This window comes from Calypte anna, chromosome 1, assembly GCF_003957555.1.
Source record: "Calypte anna isolate BGI_N300 chromosome 1, bCalAnn1_v1.p, whole genome shotgun sequence".
Classification (NCBI taxonomy): Eukaryota; Metazoa; Chordata; class Aves; order Apodiformes; family Trochilidae; genus Calypte; species Calypte anna.
The window spans coordinates 121,749,109-121,766,273 of NC_044244.1; the positions used below are offsets into that span (position 1 = coordinate 121,749,109).

Consider the following 17,165-nt stretch of genomic DNA (forward strand, 5'->3'; position numbering starts at 1 on the left):
GTAGGGTCAAATAACGTGGTGAACATAAATAATACTTGTCATCAGTAATGATACAAGACACAACTCTCTAAACATGTTTTCTTTTATAAACCAGTGAAATGCATATTTCTTTGGTGAGTTGAGTTTTAGAAGTTAACCACAGAGATATAGTTACTGTAATTATTAATTTAATGTCCTTTCTGGACCTTGCTTTTTTAGGAAGAAACTGCAACAGTCAAAAGAAAATTTTACCCTGGGTGTTGTATTTGGTATTTGACAACATGTGTAAAATCACAGCTGGATAAACTAAACCTCCTTATTTGATGATTACATATCTAAGAGATTTCTTTTACATATTGGTTCAGTTAACATCCAGCAAATACTGTGCTCATGGTATCCACACCAAATGCTACTTTCTGACAAAAGAATATTAATAAGTAGTTATTCTATTAGATAGGTATATGTACTCCAAAGACACTTTTGTAAGATATAGACTTGTTGCTCAGGCACAAATTTGGAACAGAAGTAGACTCCTTTTCAGAAATCAAGCTCTCAACTTTGTGCTAAATATGTGCAGTTTAAATATTAGATTTAAGATCCTCCTCCCTTGATATACTTCACTTATTTCAGCAACACAGCTGCTCTGCATCATTCCCTTTACCTAAAACTGCTTGCTTGTTGCTTGTATCTTCACAACGCTAAGAGCTGAAAGCAGACTGAAAGACTCATATATTATTTTATTTACTCTTCAGTTTTACCATCAGTTAAAAAAAAAAATCTAACCTATTTTTTAACCTAGTAATCTGCAATTTACATGACTCATAGCTTATGAGGTCATAAAACAAATTTGGGGGAAGGGGCTATATCTGGTGTTCTCAGAACACCAGGAGGCAAAGAAGACAAAATTCCCCAAAATCAGGAGCTATGTCAATTATTAGAAGGCGTTTATGCTTTGTTTCTAAATTGAATAGATTTGATATAAATGGTGTAATGTTAATGTCCCTGTGACTGACTGTATCCATATCACAGGCCAAGGCAACCTCCAATCCTGCACAATATGAATAGAGAAGAAGTAGGGAAACACAAAACCAGGGCAAGTCTATCTTTTCAAGCACCTTTGTGAAACATCAGCATCCTACTTTCAGACCATAAATAAAAAGGCAAACAGACCTTTTCTCTCCCACCACCTCTCCTCTCCCCTTTCTCCTGTCAATTACTTGTGCTTTTTCCTGCTGAGGCATGAATTACATCACTAGAACAAGTTCCATTTGGATATATAAATTATAAACATGAAATGAATGCTGCAATATGTCACAGTAATGTCTGGTCTCCCTAGGAAACACTTAACTCACGTAAATAGAGGAAGAGATTAAAGAAAAAAATAAATTCCAAATCAATTAGAATGCATAATATGAAATTCTGACTAAGGTGAAGTCAATGGGAATTTATGCACTGGCTTTGCTGGAGTCACTGTTGGAGTTTCTGCATTCCATCTTGTTGATCACAGGTGAAAATAAAATGCTTGAATTGTCAAAACCTTGAAATCCAGTATTTCTCTACTAGGAGGATGCTTGGCCAGACTTGAGTCAATGCCAGTTTACGGTATCCCATTCTAAAGTTAGTCACCTTTTGATCACATTTCTGGAGGCTTCTAGCTCCAGGATCTTGTACCTTTATTCAAGATGTTATTAATACGATCATTTTGCCCGGGGGAAAGAAAATTTGCCTCCTCCTCTCCAAGGGAATATCACTGTCTTAAACCTGCATGTCACCTGCCATTCTACTAAGTCAGTGTTCAGTATTGCACAAGCACACAACAAAGGAGGCATTGAGCAATCTGAACCAAGACAAACTTTTTCTTTTTTTTTGGCATTTTCTCATAAACATGACAAACCTAATGGGACCGAGTCATCCTTTGTCGTTCAGTTAACCACACTTATTCCTCAGACACGCTGTAGTCTGGGTTCTCTTGGTCACTGAAAATGCTGCATTTTCAGAATATAGTCCATCCCAAACAACTGAAAAAAGGAGGAGGGTCAGAGCTGCAGCTTACTGCTGTCCTGACAGCTAAGTCAAGTTCACTTACACCACCAGTAATATGAACTGCCCAAATAAAACTGAATGAAGGTTAACTCTGAAAAGCTGCTCCTACAAATAAGGCTTAAGGTAGTTGCCTGTTTTTAAAATTAAGTGAGTTTAACAAGAACAACAAGTTTTCACACTGAGCACATTGTCCACCAGGGACCTTAAAACAGCTTAATCAGAGCGCGGATTCCTCCCCCCTCGGATCTGTTGTATCCAGCTGCAAAGTGTCCCCGCGTTTTCTCCCAAACCAGACGGTACTGCTTGCAGCCTTGCAACCCTTCACCCGGCCCCCGGCAGCTGCCCCACCAGGACACCGCTCCACACAGCGGCCCGGGACGACGCCCGCACCCGCGGGGCTGCCGGCTTGGGAGGCGCCCGCAGCCTCCGCCGCCGGGGCCGGACCCGCCTTGCCGAGGGGGCGCGGGGGCCGCTCCCAGGCGGCCTCGACGGCGGCTGCTGCGCAGGATTCCCTTTCGGCTTCTCGCAGCACCACCCTTCGCCTGCCTCCCCCCGCCCCCCGACAGCGTCCAGCGGCTGCCAGAGCTGCCGGGACCGGCAGCCGCGTCTCCTGCGCACAGTGCTGAGCGGGCGGGGCGGCGGCGAGTCGGGACAGGACTGGACGGGAAAGGACGGGCGGTCCCCCCGGGATCAGGTGAGCCGCTGCTGGGCAGAGGTGGTCGGAGGTGGTGGGCTGTCGAGGGCGAGGAGGGAGCGGCGTGGCGGCGGGCTGCGGAGGTGGGAATCACCCTGCGCTGCCGGGCTGAGGTGAGAGACTCCCCGGGGCCGGGAGGCAGCGGTGCGCTGCTCTCTGGGGATGGGATTTCCCGCCCACCCTCCCCGGAGAAACGAGGGGGGTGAGGACAGAAGGGTCCAGCGGGAAGCCGCCTGTGAGGGAGGGGAGTTTGGGGAGCTTCGGTCTCCGCAGCCAAACCCCGCGGCTCCCTCTTAGTCAGGTCCCCCTCACGGATCCCTTCCCTGGGATGGGGTTCTCCTGGTCGCGGGAAGCACAGCCCGAGGGCGGCTGAGAGGAGATCCCTGGCGCCTCCCAGCACAAACCATGTGGTGGGACCGGGGCGGGGGCCCCGCACCAACCCGGGGCCGTTGGTGGCCGCTGGTGGCCCCCGGTGACTGTTGGTGCCGGGGTGTGAGGCCACGGTGAGGGGCTTCGGGGGGACGCGTCTCTGGAGTTCGCCTTGAGGGAGGGTGCTCTGCTTACCAGGTACATTTCTCGATGCTGCCGATGGAAAGGCTTCCTGGTGGTTTCCAGCCGTATTTTGAAGGATTTAATCATCAGTGATTAAAAATAAATTAAAAATAATAACAATAATAAAAAATTAATGCATTTCAGTCAGCTTAAAAAGTTGATTATTTTGACTTATGCCTCAGCAGGGGTTGAATGTGTTTTATGAGGAAGGGTATCGTCCCGTTGGGACTGTGTTTCTAGGCTGGGTCCGGTTTTGCTCTCACAGACGTTTTCTGTGGGAATGGGTGCTGGGAACAGCGTCAGCTCCAGAGTTTTTGCTGCTTGTTTCTTGTACATTCTGCAAGGCAGCCCGTGCCACTGAGGGTGAGGTGTCTCCGGTGGCACCTGTTGTGCGCAATACTTGTTTTGAGGTTTGCTTTTTATTTTGGGGTTTTTTTTATGTGTGTGTGTGTGTGTGTTGCTTTTTGCCTTCTGCCTTTACATTTGCCAAGTGGGGTAAGATCAGTGTACTGGAAGCATCCTTTCCTGGCTGCATTTTTGCTTTGCTTTGCTAACATACAGGTTTTGTCATTCATGGGTAGTATTTGTGACATTACTGAACTCTGTTGCTTTTTCTGTGTGATCACCTAGCATTGCCTTATGCAGAAATGTTGAAGGAATGCTTTTAAACTAATTCAGAACCCTTCTAAAGGCATGCCTATCCAGCAAATTAAAACGTGTGATTGTACAAGTCCATGCTGGTTTTGACTTATGTGAAACCAGTTATAATGCTGAAGATGTGGTAGAATGAGCTTCAACATGAGCCAAAATAGAGTTAACAATCTCAGGCATGCAGATCTAAGTGATATTCAGTCTCAAAACAAATTATTTGGGTCTTCAGTTCAGAAAAGGCAAAGCTAGCATTAAGTGTGTCTGCTCAAAATATGCTTCTTGCTTTTGCTTGCATAGGCTAAGAGCGTCCATCATCATCATCAGAGACTCTTGTTCTTGGAAGCTAGTGGCCTTAGTCCTTTCTTCCTTCACTGGGAAGTCTACTGCTGTAGCTGTTTGCAGGGGGGAAATGAGCAGAATTTGTTGCTCTGCCAGGTTACTGGAAATGTGTTTGTTAAATTAAACTGAAGAACAGAAAACATGTTTTTGTTTAGGAGGGTCTCCAAGTACTTGCCTTCACTGAGAAGGCACACTTACAACTTTTTTGATAAAGATCATCTCTAAAGTGAAATGCCTTGAAGGAAGATTTCAGGAAAGAAATTGCATGTAAACAAAGTTTGCTCAGATGTGAATTGGGGCAACAAAATTTTCTGCATACAGTGCAACCTGGTGTTATTTTATTTCTGCTGTGGCAATCAGACATCAAGTGACTAATGTTATTAGTATCTTCATAAGTATCTTCATTACTTTAATATCTTGAGGTAATTCTGTAGATCGGATAGAATACGCGAGCATGTGTTTCTTCTACAAGAGCCTTCCAAATTTAATGTTAATTTTGTGTTTCTAATACATCAACAGAAATTGGCTCAAATTACAGTGAGCTGGGGACAAACGGACTAAATTCCCATTCTCAAGTTATTTGTTTAATTTATACTTTTTGTGCTGTGAATTATTTTAATCACATCTTTCATTAATGACTGCAGAGTGGTGGTGGACTGAGAAACCTTTGGACTTTATGGGATAATAACTGCTATTAAATTCGAACACTTGAGCTGGGAATTTTATGTTTTCAGTGGAATAGAGTAGATTATTGGAAGGCCAAAATTAGGGTAGTTTATACAATTAATCCTGTTGACTTCAGTGGAAGAACTGGCATAAGTAAGGCATGCTGCTATTTGGCCTAAATTGCACGCTTTCTGATAAATGCTATGTATGGTACTGTTATTATATATAGATTCCATGAAAAGCTTTGCTTTTTTTTTCAGATATGTGATTTAGAGACTATTAATTTGTTGCAATACACTGGCAGGTGCTTCTCAGCTTGTGAACAGGAAAGGAGCCGAGTGAATCATTTCGTGTTTCTTAGAAGGTGCTCATGATTTTGAGGGTCTTCCTCCTTCCAGTCATAAATTCTTAGTGGAATTACAATTTGGAGAAGAGCTTTACTGGCTTTGTGAAAAGATAGGTTTGTGTAACTACACAATAATTACTAGGACTAAGTCCTAATAAAAAACCTAGAATTATTGGGGAGCCTTGTGTTCCTTTTGCACCAAAATATCTTTGAAATTTATTGTTGTGCAGGGTAGACAAAGGATCCTTTGTTGCTGACATTACATCAAAGGGAAAAAAGTGGATCTCAAACTCCTCCCTCTATGAGTCACATGGATTTCTCTCCAGCTGTGAGATGAACATATTGTATGCCACAGGTGCTCAACCTGTAAGTGTTAACTTACATCAGCTTCAGGACATCTTCAATACTGGTAGGATGCAGTGGAACTGATAAAAGATTTTAGAAGTGTATTTGGCAGCTGAAGTCCTGGCCTCGGTATTTTCTGTTTTGTTGTTTTTTTAATCAATGAGCACCATAGTCCAGAAATCTAATCTCTGTTGGACACAACAGCTGCTTTTCAGTTTGTGCCTTATTAATACAGGGATTTTGTTCTCCCATCATCTCCTCCTGGCTACTGCAATATAGTGTTCTTAACATCTTGGAGAAAAAACTATAGTTTGTAACATGATTTACTTATTTTTATTTGCTTAAAAAGAAAATTGTAGAATGTTGGTAGTACTATATGACAGTGTGTGGAAAAGAAATAGTATATGAAGTTCCCCAGTCCACTTAAAATACCCTTTCACTCTGCTGAGTTTAGAGGATATTACTAGAATTTATCATATTTCTGTTTTTCTGAAATTTGCATGAGATGAGTATCTCAGGTAATGCCTTAGTTGCTTAGAAGAGAACAACTCACAAATTAAGCACTATGTTCTCATTTATGGTGTTCCTTAGAGGAATCATTGAAGAGTTAAGGCTGAAGAGATCTATCAATAGGTTAGCTACAAATTGTAATGTTTGACAAGATGTGACATACTTAGAAATGGTAGAACTCTCAGAAAACCAGTAATGTGAGTTTGCTAATTAGGGAAACATTACTGTGCACACCTAACAAATCCCAGCATCTCTTTACTAATGCTTTTAGTGTTTGAAATAGTCTCTTAAAAATCCCTTTTATAATTTTTAGAGAAAAATTACTGTGGCTCTCTGTCTGAATTTATTAGGCATCTGGGCATGCCTGATTGTGAAAGTTGCCAAATTCCAGATTTAGTTTCTGAGTTCCCAACCTGACCTTGAATGTCTGTTTCTTTTGCACCAAATTAATTATGGACATAAGCTGACTGAATGGGTTTCTGATAATGCTCGTCACTTCAATTTTTGAGGTCTGTGGGACTTTGCCCCCCAAGCCCTCCCCTGCCCCCTTTATCTGTGTTTCAGCAAAGCAGCATTGTGGTTAGGGTTATTTATTTGTAAGAAGGCCAATCACTTTTATTTTATAGAGGTGGTGATGGTGAAAGAAGCCCTGTAGAGTGTAGTAACACAAAGACAGTTTCCCAAGATGATGCATTCATGGGGGCTGCACACAGAGATGTGTTTAAATAAATTACTCTGACATTGTTTAGAAGTAATCTAGTCTCTTCTGTGACCACTTTTAAGTATTTAAGAATGATTGCTATGGACTTAGTTTACATGAACTAATAGAAGTTGGAACTTCGCCTCCCTTGCATTCCCTAATAACTGATTATGGGACTTGTCCGTGCATGGTGCATTTTCCTTTTCCCTGTGCTCCACAGACTTAAATTGTAGGTCTGTGGAGCATTGAGGAGGAGCAGTACAAAAGAGGCCTATCATCTATTCTGGCATAACCCCAGTTCATAGAATCATAGAATTGGCTGGGTTGGAAGGGACCTCAGAGATCATCGAGTCCAACCTTTGAACCACCCAGTTCCTCAATAGAAGACCCCTTAGAACTTACATCATGTGAAATATTGATATGCCAAAGTGACTCTATTTCCATGGCCTGTTTGCCTAATCAAAGTTGTAGTGGAGCTCTGGAAGATACTTGCTTCAGTGCCACCATCTTTCAGAACTGATGAGCTTAATTTTTTTGGTACGTGCTATTTTGGTTATTGGCTTGTTAATTAAAACATCCTGAGAGATTGTTTAACAGAAATTATAGTAGCAATAATTTTAAAAAACACACAAAAACCCTTAAAAACCCCGAAACCAGCAAATAAAAACAAACAAGAAAACCAAACCAAACCAACCAAAAAACAAAAACCACCAAAAAGAATAAAATAAAAAGAAAATAACAGAAATTCCCAAACAAAAAGTATTGTGCTTCCTAGCTTCCATAAAATTTTTAACAACTCCAAGTGCAAGATAGAAAAGGCCTGTTAAATCCATAAAGTGAATCTTTTTTTAAGACTTTCATGGGTGGGGGATGTTGCTGCTGTTCAAGCCGAGAGAGCATAGAAAGGAGAGTGGGGATGGAAAGCATGAACTGAGCAGAAACAACTGTTTCAATTTTTTTTTTTCTTTCCCAATTACAGAAAGATGGAATAAACTTGAAGGTCTCATTTTTGAAAACTAAGAAAACTGAAAGCATGAGATTAACAATTTTATTTTCTTCTGTGCTTGTCCCTCACTTGATCCCTTATAACCTGCTTACATCGTTCACTGGTTTGAATATTCCAGCTTTAGAAAAGTGTTTGTCCTTCCCTCTTTTTCTCTGCATCAAATTTATGTCCTGTTACTTTGCAAATCTTTGTCTAATTTTCTATGCTTATATCCTTACATGCTCTTCCTCAGATCTTTTTAAGTGTCTCAAGGTACAAGTGTAGCATTACTTTATTTATTTTTTTTCTATGTGCTTACCTACATGTTCTCTTTGTTGTACTTTCAGTCTTCTCAGGAGAATTCTGTTGTTATTTCCTCCTCCATGAAATCTGTATACCTCTACACCCCAAAGTATTATTAATGAAAATGTAAACAACCTGCATGTAACTGAAGTAACCAGATAACATCTCTGCTTCTTATGCTGCATCAGTACTTTGTAAACTCTCTGAAGTGTAAATATACCCAGGTATTGTCACTGAAGTGCTTTTTAGTTTGCTCTAGAGGATTTATTAGAGTGCGTGGATAATACTTCTCTCTAGGGAATACACAACACAGAAGAGGTTTTCCTGGACAGTGTAGAACTTTCATACCAGCTAGAAAAAGGCCTCTTGCTCATCTCCCAGGTGACTGCTGGATATGAGGAGGTGAAACTTTGCCAAACTGGATAAGAGAGAACAAAATTCTTGCTCGAAATCATCCCCTGCTCCATTTTTGCATTATATATAGTGACACAAGTTTCTGTCAGAGAGAGTTAAGAACCGAAATGCTTTTACTCAGGTCTGTAATGGTTAGCCATCCAATAGCATATCACACTCATGAATCCACTTGTATGAACAGTAATGACTAAGCTTACACTGGCACTCCAGTCTAAGGGAGATCTGTGAGTTAAACTGGAAGCAGATCTTGTCTTACACAGCTTGGATTTGTAAAATAAAAACAACAAAAAGATAAAAGCAATCTTTCTAATACCAGTATCCTGCAACAGTTGAAAGATGATAGAAAATAATGATTTTCTGGAGAAAGTTTTTCCTTCTGTTTATTTGTTTTAAGAACAGAACCAATGAACTATATTTTTTTCAGAAGATGGGTGTCTGTAACTCTCTTGTTGTTCTCTGTAAGCCAACTTATTAAAAAATAATTATTTAATATCTTTGAAAACAGTAAAGATTTGTGTCAAAAGGACATATTTGGAAGGTCCTACAACTGACTTCACACATTACCATTTCAGTCTTATAAAAAGCTGATGTTCCACAGAAAGTGACTAAATTTTGCAGAACACGGTATGCCTGGTTTTATAGCCTTTGATAAATACTGGAGAAAATTAATGAAAACCAAGCTATTATCAGACAGTAATAGCCCTATTACTGTCTTGTGGAAAAACACATGAAAAAAACCCCCATGGAACAATTTTAAAATCAATGGTGCTGTTAAGTCAGTGAGCACTGTATGTGCCAGAATTCACAGTGACTTAAGACTTTCCATAAGCGTCCTCCCTATTACATCTAACTTGCTTCAGCCAAAATTTAAAAATAACATTGAAACTTTACTACATTTTGGTTCCAGTCTGGAAAATATAAGGGGTTGGTGGAAGAAGTCTGATCTTACATTTCTGCAAGTAATTAAAGGGATCAAGAAGTTCTCATACCTGGGCAGTGTAATGTTTCTCTTGGTCTTTTCTGCCATTTATCATTTGGTGTAGATTTGAATGATGCAGAGTGTCACAGAGCAACAGCCAGAAGCTTACCATTCGTTATTATCCCCCTCCTCATCAGTGCATTCTATAAATTTTGGAAATACCATTATTGAAATCCCAGATTTCAATGGGAGATAAATGCAAATGTAGATAGATTGAGGCCAAAAAAAATAAGGATAAAGTAAGTGTGGCTTGAACAAAACAGCTTTAAGTGCAGCAGTAGACAGCATGGTTAGAAGTAAATGATTAATTGCTTTTGGTCATGATTTCCAACATATGTTTCTATTACATGCAGTTTATGCATTGGCAGGAGAAAATGCTCTGGCTAAAATTTGGCATCAAAGAACGAATGTTTTTTTAAGTTTTAAAGACAGACAATGAAAAAATACATTCAACAGGAATTGTAAAATTTGCATGTATTTTTCAAAAAGTGATTTAACAAAGCACAGAGAAGCTGTATTTATATTCTGCACTTTTTTTGGCTTTCAGTCTAATGAAAATGTATCTCCTGTAAGGCAGTCACTGGCTTAAGGTAATCCCCATGTCTCTTAATAGGTCACCTATGGGTGCAGACTTGGAAAGGGGTCCAGATTTCTCATGCTGCTCTTGGGGCGAAGCTGCATTGTGCACTCCCCTTGGGGCTGTAGCAAAAGCATGGACTCTGTCTCCTCTGCCTTCCGGTTGTCTTTCTAAACCAAACCCCAGTTTCCTGGAGCATCTCAAAGTCCTTTTGTTGTGGATACCTGTGAGTGACTAGCTAGCTGAGAAGGCCTTTAAAAACCATCAACTTCAAATAATGTTACTCATCTGCCAGAGGCACAGAGCTGGGTACATCAGACTAAACACAAGAAAAGACTTATAGGCCCTGGTTTTAACAGCTTTCCTTGCCTGCTCTTGTTATTTGCTGTTGGCTTACTGACCTTCATCCCTTAATTCTGCTCGTCCTTCTGCAGCAGGCTCCCCATCACAGTGTCTTGATCAATCTGTAGCTTCTGCTGCAACTCTGTGCCCTTTAGGCAGGTAAAACCTCCATTGTGTTGAAGAACGTTTCCATCAAAATATAGTAAAATAGCATTACATAAGCCAATTAATACTAATTATAAGAATGCAGACTCCTCTTTATGCCATCTTCCTGGTTTTGATTCCAATAACAACTTCTATTTTCAGACAATGTAAAACTAATGCAGAAATTGCAACGTGTGTAACAAACCAGCCATCTAATTTTTCAAAATATGTTTGTTCATTTGTTGTAAGAAAAATTCCAGCTGCACTTTCAAACTAAAGACTTGGTATGAAATGCTGTGGAGCCTTGGTACCAATGCTACAAGATTATCACTGGTCAAAATAGATCACCTCTCATGGAGGGCAGACACAAGTGAACAGATTTATCCCTGAGCCCTTTCTGGTTTTTTAGCTGTAACTTAATTTTCATTTGTGGATAGTGAGAAGATAAAGAGAGCCAGTTATATCTTGTCTGTGCATAGAATTCTTTCTCACCCTTTGATAGCTCAGTAGTTGTGCCCATAAGCTGTTGTATTTGATTACATCTGCTTGATTTACAAGTGAAAGCTTTTCACCCTACCGCAAAAGCTGCAGATTCATGCCGGGGGCTCTGAGTTACACTGCATTCTTGTATTATGATGAACAATACAAATGTTCATTTGAAAAAATGAAAAAGTAAATAAAAAAGGCAAGAAAATCACTTATACCTGATATGGCAACATCCACATCTATATATTTACAGTTAGGTTACTTTTCAGGGTTATTATTTAAAATAGATCTTTAGAATTCTAATACAAAGAAGGGCTTAAATATATGTAAGAGTCATACTGTTCAAATGCTTTTTAATCTATCATTTGATCTTTATTTCAATTGATATAGTGAAATCACATTTTACATCTTAAGAAAGTCTAAAAAAATAAACTATCAAAGCTATGAGAATCTTTTTGTTTGGTGATGTCTAAACAACATTGTTGAAAAAAAAAAAAGGAACACTGATGTTATTTGCCTGGCTCTTTAAGTTGTAACTTTTATCCAGACATTTGGAGAACTGGAACTTTAGGGTTTTTATTTTCCTTTTTCCCTTCAGCAAACAGCTCTTTCTTTCTCAGTGACTTGGCAATACACAGAGTATTTTTGCATTTGTGAACCATTTATACCCAGTACTATAACAGCGCTGAAAAAATTTACACTCTTGGGTTTGAAACCTAGTTTGTCATGTAATTTGTCGTAATACCTGCTCATCTGCACTTCTGGTCACTGTGATTTATTTATTATTTATTTTTCTTTCAGAATGGTTGCCCGGGAAAAACAGCAATGCTGTGTTGGCAGAATACAGGACATTTTCTTGAGATTCAGGATTGTTCTGGTAGTCCTTTTACTTCATTTATTCCTGGCTGCAGCAGGCAAAGGTAAGACAATTTTGTCCTGTTTTGTGTAGTGTTGGGAGTCCAAATAAATAGCATTAGGCTTAATGAATAGGACTTTTGAATATATTTAGAACAGGCAACTTTATGCCCTCTTGAAATCAAGAAGAAAGAAACGCCATTTACAACAAATTAAACAGTTATTGCTTAATACTTTACAAACCATATGTTTACAGAAGTTGTTTTCACAATAAATCATCAGTAGTAACCTCAGTTAAGGATGAAGAGAGAAACACAGTATTTAATAACAAACCAAATTACTTTCTTGCTATTTTTTTAACTAGTTGTGGGGTTTTTTAACTATTTGTGAGTTTTTAAAATGATTTGTAATTTTTAAACTATTTTCAGAACATTTAAAATCTTTTATAATGCTCTTACACAAACAGTGAAAGACCTTTGGGCTTTACTCCACTTAGTGCATATGTGAATACAGAACATATCCTGTGTTGTCCTGAGTTCTGGATCTGGATATGGTTAGGAAAAAGCTAATAAGGTCCAAAACATAACAGAAATGATGTATTTGAATTTGGCAGTCTATGCTCTTTGTATAACAGTAAATGCAAAATAGATTCATAAGGTTCCTGAGCAAATCGTGAAATTGATGTGATGCTTTGTATGAGGTACAGTAAAACCAGCAATCAGAAATAGCAGTGGCTATTCTGTAAGCTGGCAGGTAGAATCAGAATGTTTCGGCTTGGAAGGCGCCCTAAACATCATCCAGTATTAACCCCCCCTCCATGGGAAGGGAAGGGACACCTCCTACTAGACCAGGTTGCTCAAAACTCCATGGAGCCTGACCTTCAGGCAGGGGGCATCCTCAGCCTCCCTGGGCAACTTGTGCCAGTGTCTCTCTCTACTCTTACAGTGAAGAATTTCTTCCTGATATTTAAACTACCCTCTTTCACTTTGAAACTGTTCTCTCCCATCTTATTGCTATGTGCCTTCCAAAAAGTCCCTACCCAGCTTTCCTGTAGCCCCTTCAGGTGCTGGAAGGCCACTCTAAGATGTCTTCAGGGCTTTCTCTTCTCCAGGCTGAGCCCCAGTTCTCTCAGCCTGTCTTCACAAGGGAGGTGCTCCAGCCCTCTGATCATCCTTGTGGCTGTGATTTTGGAGATCACATTTTGGAAGTCAATGCTTAATGAGAGAGGCCAGTGACATGCCTGCTTAATAATGTTGTACTAGCAATGAAATTTTATTGGTTTACAAACTGGACTAGTTCTAATTAAAACTCTACAAATGTTGTAATTTTCATAAAGTGAAGCTTTTACTGAAGCAAAATTTGAGATTGAGATGGCAAGACTGTTAATAACATGATGAGGTTAGAGCTTCCTCTGGAGTTCTGAGGAAGCAAGCAAGCAAGGAGGGGATTTAATCTTTCATCTGTGTATCACTTGCAAGTGTTAGTAATCCTTCAAGATAAGCTAAATTGACACAAGGATTTATTTGGGATTCCACACTATTTTTAGTTTGGTTTTGTTTGGGTTTAGGCATCTTTACTCAGTTCTTTCCTCAACTGAGGTGCCAAAGTATGTTTGTGTTCTCCAAGAAATACAAAGAGAGAACTGCCTGTGCTCTTTTGTCTAGGACACTCTGGATAAGGTGGCATAGTTTATCCCCAGATATCCAAATACAGCTGTGAATGAAACGGAAGGATGCAATTCATTTGGAGAAAACAGTTCTTAGCTTCAGATTTCCAGAACATTCAGCAAAATAAAGTGACTCACATATAGCAAGTTGAGATTTTTAGACTTTTTATAAAGAACTGTTATGAACTCTGGGCAAAATACATTAGGATATAAGTGTCTTGTATTGTCGTTTTAAGGGACTGTAGCCAGCCAGGTATGTTACAGGTGGCAAACACTTGTGTAAAAATGAATGACTGTTATTGTTACTGGTTAAAAGCCAGATTGTGCATACACATAACTTGTGAATAATCTATGGAATATTCTCTTATTCCAGAGAATATTCAACTGTATGAATTATATGAGCATATTCCAGAGAATATGCTCAACTGTACTGGTACAGTAGCTATTTGTAACATAAGCAAACTAATGCTGGTTCCTATGTAGTGAGAGGATCTGCTCCTGTATGTCTGTTTCTTACTACCTATTTCTGCCCATCGTTTGTAAAGATATCAGTTATTACTATCTGAAAATACTTGAAAAAAGAGGTGATATATTTGTTGTTTACTTTTGCATTGCCTTGTAATCTAAGAAATTTTTTGTAAATGTTTGGAAGGATGTGCATACATTTCAGGATTTCTTTTAGAGCTTAAGAGAACATGCTTATTAAATGTGCACTTTTTGTTTTAGCAAGGGTAGAAATCCCAGTTCTTGCATCTGTTAGACATAAATATATTAAGAAGTAACAATTTTACATTTCTGAAAGAGGTTAAGTGCCTGAATACAGCAAATGACATTGAAAAGTCAGCCCTCAGTTACGTTTGCTTGGAGTTTCCTCATCTCCAAATTTTGATTTTTGCTCGTTTTTCTTGCTCAAAAGATGCACTGAACATTCTTTCTACTAAGGCCCTTTTTTCTGTGCTGTGGTGATAAAGGTGTGTTCATGGCTATGTTTCTGAATGGGATTTGTATTGTCTGCATCCAAGGGAAGTGACTCTAAGGCAGGAATGCTGCTGTCAGAGAACAGCCAGTTCCAGCTCCTCGGTTCTGTGGTCAAGGGTGGGCCGCAGCCCACAGTTACCATAACTAGAGAAAGTAACTGATGATTAACAGAACTTCCAAACCCTTTAAAGTAATGCCATCGCCTACTTATACTGAATCCACCCACATATCAAACAGACCTAGCTGAGATGATGCTGATAATCATTTTCTAACTAATTTAACCCTGTATTGCTCCACATGGAACAGCAAAGGGCATTTTTCTGACTGGTGATGATATTCTTTGTGCCTTTTCAAATTTCTTTGGGTAGACTAAACACAGAAAATTTTCCAAGCCTTTCTTGTAACAATTCAGACAGTACTGGTATATATTTGCTTAACTTTGGCAGTAGACTAAACACAGAAAATTTTCCAAACCTTTCTTGTAACAATTCAGACACTATTGGTATATATTTGCTTAACTTTGGCACCTCTTTTTGGCACCTTTTTTTTTACTGTCCAGGGCAAAGTGGGCCAGGCTTTCTAGTTTCGAGAAGGGTAGACCTCTCTAAGTAAACTCTCCTATTAGTTTAAATTAATTCATCACGTCTTGCATACGGATCCACAGCAGTCTTTTTGAGTTGTACAGAGCAGACTAAGAGAATCATCAGCAGGGCTGGTCTAATTTTGCAGCATTTCTGTTCATTAACTGCCCTCAGACTGTTTCCAGCCGCAAGTTTATCTTCACTCTGGCTCCCTTGACAACTGTGTAGTATCAATTCCAATAAAGTATGTAGTACAATTTTGAGTCATTTAATTAATTCACTGTTGGCACACAAACACTGATTTAATGCTTAACATGATGTCATTTGTTCACTTCAAAAATCAAGTCTGCGGATTGTACTTCAAATTTTGATTAACAATTTTGCTCAGTAATGGACTTCCAATCTTCCAATCTAGATAGTCAACAGTGACTTCAAGTTTTATGTCAGTTTTCTTCCTAACCTTTCACTTTGGCCATTTCTGCATGCTTAAGATTGGTTACAGGAATTATGGAAGGTGTATGAGCCATACAAGTATACCTCTGACATATGCTCCATGAGGAGCACCAGCTGCATCAAATCTTTCAAAACCTTCAAAGTCTTCGGTATAATTCTTACTTAATAATGAAAGGCTTTAGCAATTATTTTTCTTAGGAGAGACTTTGTTAACAAGTGTTGGCAAGTGTTTTCAAACTAAAAGGTAGCACATTTATTTTCATTTTAGTCACCCTTTTACTAAAAAGGGTAGGTACACCTGAGTCTGTATCTACAAATCTCCACTTCTGTGGCATTTCCACCTTTTGCCCCATCTTCCTCTCACCCCAGTTTTTAAGTCAGATTTTAAAAACCTAGTTTTCCCTGCTAAACTGTTCTTAGCTGTGTATCCCAAATTTTGCCTGTTAGACTCTGACAAGAGGTCAAACTAAATTAGTGAGTTCATTCTTCAGGGTTGGAGGGATTTGGAGGGGGAGTAGCTTTACAGCTTGCTGTTGGGTCAGGTATGTTTTTCTTCTCCATTCCCATAGAACCATGGTAAGTTTTACCTCACCATTTAAAATCCACTGTCTGCTAGTTAGAATTTTCACTTAATTCAGGCTGTACACTGAGTGGTTTTTGTTTGGTTCTATAGCCATGTATGGCCCTTTCATGGTGTATGTTGAACTTAAGGAATGATTCATGGTTGTGAAAGGTGCCTACAGGTTTCTCCTAATTCGTGTCAAAAAGAGAGTCTCAAAGCTATAGTGTGGAATGAGAACAGTTATCAATAGCTTTCCATGAAACTGGATTTTTTTGAACTTTTTCTGGTAGCTTGGTAGTTAGGACCTTCATCCTGTTATTCATTTGTTGCTACTGAAAAAATACTCTAAGAGCCCTTTGGTCAAGAGGCAGAAAATTGCAACACATTCCTGATGCAGAATTGGGGTGATGAAAGCTGGTGCTCTGGTGCTCTGGTTGGATGAGAAGATCACTGAAGAGCTGGCTGTGACCTTGACAGCTAATTAGGGCTATGAATGTAACCTACCATGGGGAAAAAAAAGAAACCTGATCCAAGTTCCCTGGAAATTTGTCATTCCATGGGGGAGCTAATGGAAAAAAGGTTTCTTCTTACGCTGACTGAACTTTTCCTGCTGCTCAACCCTGACCAATCATGATTAATCACATATCACTTCTAGAGGGTATATAAAAGCTCTGCATATATTGATATATAAATACCTCTTTAAAGGATTCAGTAATGTGTTTTCTTGCACTGGATGAACCTTTTCCAGGCTGTTTCATTTTTTCTGTAGTTCCATTTCATGTCCCACTAGAGATTTTTCTTAGTTTGGATTTATTTTGTTGCTAATGGGTGCTCCACCAAGCAAGCAGTCATGATAATGATTGTGTGACTGAATAAGCAGTTTTTCACAAAATAAGAATTGGCATGAAAAGGTTACCTCTGCAACCATAAAAACCCGTACTTTCCTGTAGTGGGACGGTCAAAAAAAAAAAATGAGGTAGCTACAAGAATTTAAAAGTTAGGATCAAGTTGCAGT

General features: G+C 39.3%; 1 protein-coding gene across 4 annotated transcripts in view; it reads left to right on the forward strand.

Moving 5' to 3' along the window:
- Window positions 1-2,577: 2,577 nt before the first annotated feature.
- Window positions 2,578-17,165, forward strand: part of ADGRG2 (adhesion G protein-coupled receptor G2) — a 57,759-nt gene continuing 43,171 nt past the window's right edge. For 3 of the 4 annotated variants that reach the window (XM_030469421.1, XM_030469424.1, XM_030469425.1), the window contains exons 1-2: window positions 2,578-2,716; window positions 11,857-11,975. In XM_030469421.1, coding sequence (XP_030325281.1) covers window positions 11,858-11,975 — 118 coding nt within the window. In that variant the 5' untranslated portion in view covers window positions 2,578-2,716; window position 11,857. Of the gene's footprint in view, window positions 2,717-2,770; window positions 2,830-11,856; window positions 11,976-17,165 lie in introns of those variants that run through there. The other variant, XM_030469422.1, reaches the window with a different exon arrangement.